At 38.0% G+C, this 10,625-nt stretch overlaps 1 protein-coding gene across 1 annotated transcript; it reads right to left on the bottom strand.

The window, feature by feature from the left end:
• Positions 1-4,487: 4,487 nt before the first annotated feature.
• Positions 4,488-5,489, bottom strand: LOC101301740. The gene has a single exon (XM_004309482.1). The coding sequence runs from the start codon at positions 5,371-5,373 to the stop codon at positions 4,741-4,743; it is 633 nt and encodes a 210-aa protein (XP_004309530.1). The 5' UTR covers positions 5,374-5,489; the 3' UTR covers positions 4,488-4,740.
• Positions 5,490-10,625: the final 5,136 nt, after the last annotated feature.

Here is a 10,625-nt window from a genome sequence, read left to right as displayed (position 1 = left end):
TATTACTCTCTCTCTCTCTCTCTCTCTCTCTCTCTCTCTCTCTCTCTCGATCGAATTGGAGGTATCATGCACTCGTTTAAACTGTGCAACCACCTCTCAAAGACAAGAAGCCAAAGAGAGCGACAGAAATGATGGGGTCGGAGCCACTGAGCTTTCATAAGGACCCTCAGCAGAAGAGCAAAGACATCGCGGCCTCTTCCCCCTGCTTGTATTAACTCGGCTCTGGAGGTTGGAATTAGAATCCCACAAGCTAGCATAGACGCCGGCCAGCTGCTTCTTTGCTTTCGGAAAAGAATGGGTAGCTTCTTCTAATTATTGAGTTCGATCATATTTGTTCTCGTTTCGATAATTTTACCCTAATTCTTTTACACACATATGAATTAGTTCCTCATTCGATAACACAGGCCATTTCATATGTTTGAACAAAGGAATTGTCTCCATTAACTCATACCCGGCCCTGCTGGTTCATCGGTTCTGTGTTAGATACGCACTCAAACTTCTACATGGTTCTAGAGCAGGCTCTGTCGATTCACACTTTAGCGATGTTCATTGACATTGCTAGCACGTAATATAGGGTTTTCATATTTTCTCACTCGTTGCTTATGGTTTCTACCAATAGAGTAACTTAATTTTAGCAAACCAGTTAATCTACATGTTTGATCCAATGAGAATACGTGTTCCACGTCGCCTAGCTATTTTCTCACAAAATCATCTAGTACGTGGATATTAGCTACTCCTCTCGAGTCTCGATCAAATTATTAACGTACAAGGGTACGTAACTTTGGGGTCCCGTATAAATTCACATTGCGGGGTAGAAATTAAAGAATGAGAGAGCTAGGGCGCCTCTGAGTAAATGGTCCTAAAGATCAAGGTACCATATATACATCTTCTTTATGTGAAGTGCAAATGACTGCCATTACAACACCATCCATACCAGGAAAGCTGGAATCGATCACCTAGAATTGCCCCATCTTCCCTGTCCCTTCCCTTGTCTTGATTATAGCTGCATGCATGGGGTAGATTACAGGTACGTGGGATCGATGCAGTGATATTAAGGACTTGATCGAGCAGCTGTCCTGGCATGGATTTTGGTACATATGATCACTTGCGGAGGTTATTACTTCATACCTAGCTAGGTTAATCACTTGTGATGACTTTTATTTTGCGGTATAAAGAGTTAACGTTTTACCTCGACACTTTAGACGAAAATATAGCCTTCCTCCACTCCTTGGCCTCGTATTTTTACCGAGGAAGAGAAGAATAAAACTGCATGAACTACTTAGAGAAAGTACTTAAGCTGGTAGCTAAATTAAATCGATCAAACTAATTCATTTTTAGATAAACCGTACCAGATTATAATAACACAATCTTGTTGATATAACGGTTAGCTGCCACAAGCCAGTTATGCATGTGATAACTTTTCTGATATCTCTAGTTTAAATTTTGTATCACTAATGTAAAATGCATGCGGACGGTTCGATGTCGTCGTAACACTAAGCCCTCGCACCAACCCACATATCCAATTTTGGCCAAGTATGTTATATACACCTAAGAAAATAGATAAATCAGAACGGATTCAAATTGATACAATAACATAACATCTTTTTGCTCTATGTGATAGTGTGATACCCTCGTACCCTTCACCCCCGTAGATGTGACGTCATTCCTGGTGTCACAAATTCGGTCCACTGCATTGCATTTGTTTGCATGATTGGATTTGCAAAATACAAAACAAGAGTGTTCGTACGATAAGAATCTTATCATAAGATGTTAAGATACGATACGTTTTTGCTTACCACAAAGTGTTGGAGTGTTTCCACATTAAACAACCCAAGTCACTACAAGTAACAAATTAGCCATGCCATCTTAGTGTTGAACATGGCCAGTTGTTGAAGGTTTTAGTGCACTACTCTATCTCTCTCAAGTCTCAAGTCTTTCTCACTCTCGAACACACACCCACATACACATAACGGTACCACTATCGATCTTTGGAAATATATAACAAAGAGGATTTTCTGTTATGAATGAGCGCCTTGGATGTCTTCTTTGGTATAATGATGAGCGTTATATTGCCCACAAATTCTATGCATAATCATGATCTGACGGGAGACTAATAGACTTGGCAACCACCTCTCTCACTAACCTGCACTGGGGACATCTCATCTTACTCCTCCATGACTTCAGATCTAACGTTAGGCTTAATTACCATTATAATATCTAAAAGTCCATCTAAACCTTTGGGATAGTCGACGGTGGTTAATTTTCAAGTGACGTGTATTGTGACAAATCATGAACAAAGATTAAAGTGGCTTAATTAAACTAATTAATTAAAAAGAATGTAACGAAAACTGCGGGGGAGATGGGGATTGATGTAGCTAGTGTGCTTGTTGTGACGCAACATGTGTGTGTGGAAAGGCGTATATATATATATATGTTCTCTCTTGATGTAAAACAATGTACCTACGTGCATGCCTTTGAGGTTGGCAAATCTCTGTTGTCTTGACACAGAAGAAATTGGGACTACGACATTTTATTTCACATGCCCTAATTCAAAAAAATTAAACCCATTGCCATTGATTCGTATAACATGTGTGCATTGTTGTTTTACTGGTATTAATTTAATTTGCATCTTTAAAAGATATGGAAAATATAAAAATACTAATCATTTTATTTCTCTTTTAATTGAGATCACACGGTTTTATCAGCATCTTCTACATACGCTAGCTCATAAACTGTTTCATATATATCGGGATATTATGTCAGAACGCTCATCTTCTTTCTTGGCCACTAATAATATATTAAGATTTAACTCCAATCAAAATCGGCGAGATTCAAACTAAGCTCTTCACCTTATTAATATTGAATATATGATGTATCTGCGACGCGTTCAGATAATGTTGAACTTGATTCTAGCTAGCAAACCTTTGAACTTGATTAATTCTAGCTAGCAAACTATTTCCTTTGTTCAAGCAGTCAGCTTCGAGCTTGATAGTGAATTTATACTAATGAATAATGACGACGAGGACGCCCTAGTTACCGGTTAGAGACCTAATGACCTAATTGTAGTGGTGTAAATATGAAGATAGAGGGTTTTTTTTTTCTCAGTGATTGATCATTATATATGATTGAGAAGCTAGCTAGCTAGCTAGTCAAGTATCTCTCAATGTTACCGGAAAATGTTAAGTTGGTGCATGGCTGATTATACATCAAGTCTACTGAATCTGTAGTACATATATAAACATAATAAACACATACAAATGGAAAATCTTATATATGAGGCCTCTGAACTTAATAAGATTGAGCTCGACAAAACGCATCAACAACAAGATATTATTAGAGCTAGTGCTTGATTAACCTCAGCGGAATCTTGCTAAAGCAGCTTTAAACCACAAATTGTCATGATATGGGGCATACAATTATTAGTGAATGATTTCCTCTAATTCACACATGATACGGTGATTAAAAATAATTATAATTTATATAATTTACACTGATTTACACAAGTCGTTTATTATTTTGAATGAACCGGTTCGCCCATCCTACACCTAGAATTTGTTTGAATATATACTTTATTTTGTTATGGGAGGCCAATGTTGCAGTGACACATATCTTGACAATGGCATTTCAACTTAATTGTCACTAGGACAAACCTGTTAAGGGAACAAGACCTTCACGTTCTCGTGCTTATTTTTTGAAGATGCATGCGCGCAATAATATTGAACTTTATACATTTCGCTCCCCATTGATCTGAAACGCGATTGAATAGCTTGAAATTATTGGTTTTCTTTTCTAACACCTAGCTAGTTCTATACTTTACAGGATGGCCATGGCCTCTGCTTTATACATATATCAAGGCTTTACACCAAGTTGTAGGCTTTATATGAAATGGTCAAATGAAATGTGGTCGAATAGAAGCATATGCAGGTTATGGATATCTGGAAAATTAATAATTGATGAACTTTTCGAAAAATAATTCAGCAACAACAGTAAGATTACAGAGTTGCGCAGTACTTAATCGAAACATGATTCGACTTCTCTGAGAAATATATGGTAGCATCCTTAGCTTCTTTAGGACCAGAATTACCCCCAGCTCTTTTTGTTGGCAATTTGTAAATTGTCACGCTTTTTCTTTCTGATCCTTTAGCTTTCTTTTTTTTTTTTTTTTTCCTTAGATTCTTTAGTTCTCAGTTCTCACGTCGTTTTCTACAATATTTGCTTTTTAAAGTAGGCTTATACATGAGTAAAATGCATGTTTGAAGTCCATTTTGGTTGGAGTTACTGATGATATAGTAGTTGAATGCAAAATAAGATATGGTTTTGAGGTTTTCCAACATTGCATGAAATGATGAAATGCGTCGAAGGATTCTAGGTCATAATTGGACTTTGGGCTTTGTGAATTGATCCTTTGATTAGGCTGATGATATAAATTTAACCCATTATTATCAGTTGGGTTTGCAAATACAGAAGTTCCTATAGAAGATGATTTCTAGACACACCCAAGAATTTCAAGACTACACCCAAGACCTAATTACTTATTTTTTGGCTCTGGCACATCTTCATTTGATCCTTTCTGCAGACTTCACACAATCATATTATGCTACAAATATGGCACAACATAATCAATAACTTTGGATATAAGACTCTGATCAGTACATTGAGGTTTGAGCAGTGACACACTATTTCTTACAAGTCGAAGACCATACACAAAAAGAGAAATATCAACGCTGCAACTCCTACGAATCAAATGTCTACCAATCCAAAATCTTTCTTGGAAGTAGAAGAAGCATTCCTGCTACTACTGGAAAGACTCCACTGATCGGAAAATCCCCCGGCAGCCGATACCGAACCACTCCCACATTTTGCCACCGTCCTCACGCTCTCAATCAACTCCTGCGTCCGACCCTCCTGCGATAGTATCTCCAAAAGCTGTTCAGGGCTAATCACCAGCTTCACCTTCCAAAAGCTCACATTATTATACCTCGAAAACGCTTCAGTGTAAGATTTCCTCACCATTCCCTGGTAATCAAGCGACATCCGGTACGGCGCTCCGGCAAGCAAAGTAGGTAAAGGTATGCTGTTGGATCTAACATGGCCTTGACGCACAAGCTGATTAGTACTACTACTTCCCAAGTGATTGCTTTGGCTGTTGAGTGGGAGCAAATAATATGACTGGCCTGCCACAAGTTCTTCGCTGTTAGCGAGCGGCTTCCAGAAGAGATCATGGCTTCGGAAAATTCCATGGCTGGGAAACTCGTCGGTGATGGAGCTTACTGTAATAGGCGTGTAAAACTCCATGATGCCGCCATTGGCCGTCGTCACTTGGACTACTCCACCAGCTGCATCTCCCATACCTCCAAACAAGCAGTTTCCCATTGAGAAATTCCACAACTACTTAGAGAGGGGGAGTTGTTGAGTTATAGAGGAAAACGTCGGTGGGATTCTTCTTGGGAGCTTTCCTAAACCAAGCAGTGGATATAGAAAACAAAAGGGTAGAGGGAAAGAAAGCCAAGGTGACCAATGAAGACAACTGTCCTGTCGTCATAAAAGCTTAGTGTGTACAATGTGTATATGTTATATAACTACAACTCTACAAGGATGGTGGAACGGTCCATGTCTGAAATTGATGGATTAGTCGGTACTTTTGGGTCCATATAGCCGACGAAGCATTTTTGATTTCCGGTCAATGAAACCCATTAAACATCTTTGTCTTGCTTTCTCTTTATGAAAACCTTAGACCGGTTTGACACGATAGGGTTAGTCTGGTGGAAGAAGTATAATATTAGGTTGTAAGTGAGACAGACGCTGCAAATGTTCTATTAGTAACAAGAGGTTATAAGTTTGAACCATAACCTGTGAAAAACATCCCTTAATAAGTGGTTATACCTAAATTGCTCTTAACCCTAAATTGTAGCTCACCCTGACACGGCTACCATTTTCTGGAACAAAAGAAAAAGATCTAAGACTGGTCTAGGTTAAAGAGACGAGAATGAGGACCCAACATGTTACGCGCCAATATTGCAGAGGGGAGCTCCATTGGTAAAGAGATAGCTAGAAGTACCCAACATGTGATGACTTGGAGACTCACTATCATCATTCACTCATTGTTTAAAGCGAAAGTGGCTAAGATTTTGAGATTTTGACCAGTCGTATGCATGTAGAAAGAGATGGCCTTCCAAGGTAAGGGTCATAGCCATATTCTTTTTGGCCTTCCACGAGACAGAAAAGGGCATAGACGACTGGGAAACCACGGAAATTGGGGGAGAGAAAATTGGCAGCACTTACACATGAAACGCAAATGAAGCATTTAGGCAACAAGGTGAGGCATTATAAAATCTAACGAGAGATTTTCAATCATGATTATAATCTTTTTTCGAGTATTACTATATATTTTACTCGTTACGTGTCATATTATGTTATATATAAAAAGATAGGAATTACTTAACATTATAAATTCAGATTAGAGAAACTCATTTATTTTTTTTTTTTTTTTTTATAGGAATAAGAGTTCATCTAAGAAAAAGCATTATGGTTCTCTCAATCATAGAACATAGTAGTGAAAAAGATGAGGTGAATCATTATTTTGTCTCTCTAGCTATTTATTCAGCAAAGTGCATGCCTAAAGTGAAGCATCAAATTAATTTTCTTAGCATAAAATAGTTCATTTATTATGTATATATGATCCCACTCACTTCTTTCAGGGATTGTTTCAAGCACCGACATCCACCTTGTTGCTGCAGAATTATATGCTCCATAACCATTACTCTTCCCTGTTTCGCTGATCTGAAATTTTAGCACTCCCTCCACAGATACCTTCTTGGATAATAATTCTTGAAGCTGCGCGCTGCTTTGTTACGATCACCTATCTTCATACATGAACTTTCACCACCCATGTCGATTGGATAAGAAAAATCTAAAGCCTGGAGATCGATTACATGCATCCTCCACAACCCGAGGCCGCCGCTTCTGCTTGTACTCCAAAACCTTGCTGACGTTCTTCACACTGCGCAAGAGTACCCTGTCTGCCCTCTCATTTTCAATCTTCACCCTCGGATGAGCCTGATACTTCTTTTTTTCTTTTCTTGAAAACTAGCCTGATACTTGTTCTGGACCAGCTTCTTCTGCATTGTTGGTGCAACTTGATTTGGGCCGAAGCGAATTGGTCTGACTGGCCCAATAAGTACGACGCAGCCCGGACCCAAACATTACCACAGCAAACTTTGGTGGGCTTGGTGCATTCATCAAAAAACTTGTTTGCTGAGCTAAGTTTGAGAGATCGATAAGTTCTCCACTTCTCGTACACAACATGGTGGATTAATTAGTTTATAATCTAGAACCATAAATTAATTAGTTTAGGGTTCATTGTGTGAAAGATTGGCACTTGATAAGTTGATGGAAATTCCATTACTTGCCACTTCCATGAAGACTGCTGTTTATAATTACTAGCCTTCTGCCCGTACCTGTACAAAGGTGTCACATAATCACCTCTAAAATTAAGATGTTTTCATTGATCAGTTTATATATATTTTTTATACAAACTTGTATCCCTTTCCAAGTTTATTTATCTGTTTTTGTAAGTGCAGTTATCAATCTTGTAATCCCTCTTTATATCTACTATCCATGTTTTTCTCTTCCCAATTATATCTTTATTTTATTTGTTTTAGTTTGCTATTTACCATACTGACACTTGTTCTTAATAATCTAAATCAACTTAATAGGAGTAATATTGTCATAACATAATTTGGTGATTTAAAAATTATTCGCTTTATAGTAGTAGATTTGTACATTTGTGTGTGTAATTCACGTCCTCTCACGTATTATACAAGTAATTTGATGACTTTTTTATAGTTAAATAAAACATTCAAATATTACAATAATTTCAAGTTGTTGAATTAATATAACTTCTTTGCAAAGATCAATTGGTCTCAGCAATTAGATTGGAACAAACAAATTAATTAACAACCAAATGCCGTCTATTTCTCAAAAATAAAAAATAAGAAGAAACAAAAAAACCAAATGTCCATATCTAGAAAGTCAGTAACCCCTATCTACCAAGTCCATATATAGTTCCCACAGTTCCACATTACTATTCCATTAACTAAATGCTTAGTTTTAAAGGCAAAAGCTGGACTACACGCGATGTACCGTACACCAGACGGATCCCTTAACGGAAGGGTAGTTACGTAATTTCGGTTTGTCACGGTAACTACATGATTTCACTGCTTTACTGAGGGATAGACGAGAGAATTTGCGCGCGATCGATCGCCCACCCGCGTCTCAAGGCTTCGTCTATTTCGATCGATTCGAAGTTGTGCATCTAGACTCAAACAACACATAGAGGTTGCATACGTTGGTCGTTGCCAAGAGAGAAGAGTCGAATCATTTATACATAGCAGGTTGTCACATAATTCAATCTCATCATTCCACATCACAATCTTCAAACAACCCATTCAATCTCACTCTTTCTTTTCTCCCTTAATCTTTCATTCTTAGCGATTCGAAATGTCGATGCTCGATTCCTTCTTCGACAAGGGCTTCAAAGCCACCAAATGGTATCATGATCTCTCCCTTCTATCCTTTTTTTTTTTCTTGATTTTTGATTTGTCTTGTATTTCCACCTTCTGGGTTTGTGAATTATTGATCATCCAAGGCTTGGGTTGATTTTTCTATGGCTGTTGGGACGTTGAGCAAGTAGAAAATAGTCGTGTTGATTTATGTGGAGGTTTGGTTTTACAGTGATTTTATGTAAGTTTCATTCTCTGTGTGTCGTAGCAAAACTATTCCGCGGATAAGGCTGCTGAGGAACAGGAGAGAAAGTCAGATCAAACAGATGCGCCGTGACATTGCCAAGCTTCTTGAGACTGGCCAAGAAGCTACTGCTCGGATTCGGGTAATTTCTCCTTTTCCTTAATCGTTGTAGCCAGAATTAGTAATGATTATTTAGTACCGACTTTTTTGGTATATGAATTCAGGTAGAGCGTATTATTAGAGAAGAGAATATGATGGCTGCTCAGGAGTTAATTGAGCTATATTGTGAGCTGATATCTGTCCGCCTTCCAATAGTTGATTAGCGACGAAGCTTATTGGAGTTATTGCGGGGAGATCTGAGTCGAATCTATTCAATCTAACAAACGCTAGTCATCGCCGGAAACCCAGTACAATCTGATTCAGGTTCCTTCTCTTTCTAAATATCACGATTTGTTAGACATAACCAAAAGAGCAGCTTACCAGACATTTGCCTGAAACAGGTCCATGGCAGACGGAAGGGAGCCCACTCGCAGACGTCGTAGAGGCAAGAACAACGTGCATCACGTTATAGACACGTAAGTGAGAACCTTAATTTGGTTATATCACCTTGCCTATGTCGATATCAAACCAGATTGTTGTAAATGTCGATTATATTTAATTTTTACGTTACTGCGGTACACAGGCAATTTCAATCCGAGGAGCCAAAGAGGAAGGGCAAATTGGCAGTGGAAGGGAAGCAGGTACGCTGAGTTTACAATCCTTAACAGTTTCAGTGCAACATGGTTGAGAGGCTGCTTTGTATTTTGTTTGTTTGAGGCGCTGAGATTTTTTGTGTTTTGTTTGTTTGAGGCACCTGAGATTTTTTTTTTTCAATGTATAATTGAACTTTGAGTTTTAAGCTGCTTCATAACCTTGTTTTTGGCAGTGTGCTGCCGCTGATGCAGCAGATATTGGCAAACAATCTGGTCATAAAGAAGATGCTGATATTGCCGTTGCTATTAGAACAGCATGCCGACCAAAACATTTTGCAGACATTTCTTATATAATTCCGTTGCTAACGAGATAAAATGCATACAGAAATGGAATTATTTTTAATTGTTTGTTTATGATGAATTGATGCCTTTTAAGCACATTTCAGTCTTTTCGTTCTCTTCCTCTTTTTCTCGGTTGATCATTGAGCTGTTAGTTTTCCATTAAATTGTTCATTGCAACTAGTTCCTTGAATCCTTTCTTTCTATTGATACGAATTTCAACCCTAAGATAGCTTGGCTGCATGTACTTTGTTGCTAGTTGGATTCCACATCCTTATTACTTTAGTCGAAATTTCTGTTATAAGTGAAGTTATATTTCTTTTTGATTCATAATTTCATTACACAGAATTTACGGGCATTTTGAGTAGTATAGAATAATACCAATTAATGACATATCCACTTAAGACATCAACTCCACGTCCAAAAGAGGACTAATTTTGGTTAGAAAGGTCAACTGGAAAAATGGAACTTTTGTTGACATCGACCTATCAATGGAAGTAAAAGACTTGGTAGTCTAGAAACATGCTTATAATTATTCATCTTTCCTATGTTCTACAAAGTAACCACAGTAGTTATACAAAGAATGGAACTTAACAGATAAACTACATGAACCAGTTGAAAGTTGTGAATCCACCTTGTCAATGTCATGATACACAATCCGAACTTTCGGTTGAGCCATCAACTCCTCATACGGAATCAAAAAGTCAGGCCACTCGGGAAATAACTGGAATTGATTGTATTCAACATTTTCCACTAAGATGCCATCCAAGGATCCAGGACAGCTTCATATCTATCCATAAAAATACGTAAATCACACTCTCCCAAATCTAAAATATAACCAAGATTCCC

Source organism: Fragaria vesca, unplaced genomic scaffold (genome assembly GCF_000184155.1).
Source record: "Fragaria vesca subsp. vesca unplaced genomic scaffold, FraVesHawaii_1.0 scf0512956, whole genome shotgun sequence".
Lineage (NCBI taxonomy): Eukaryota > Viridiplantae > Streptophyta > Magnoliopsida > Rosales > Rosaceae > Fragaria > Fragaria vesca.
This window is presented reverse-complemented; position numbering and strand designations above follow the sequence as displayed.

Coding starts and splice junctions, on each gene's coding strand:
- LOC101301740 (XM_004309482.1), bottom strand. CDS start 5,373: ATGGGAAACTGCTTGTTTGGAGGTATGGGAGATGCAGCTGGTGGAGTA.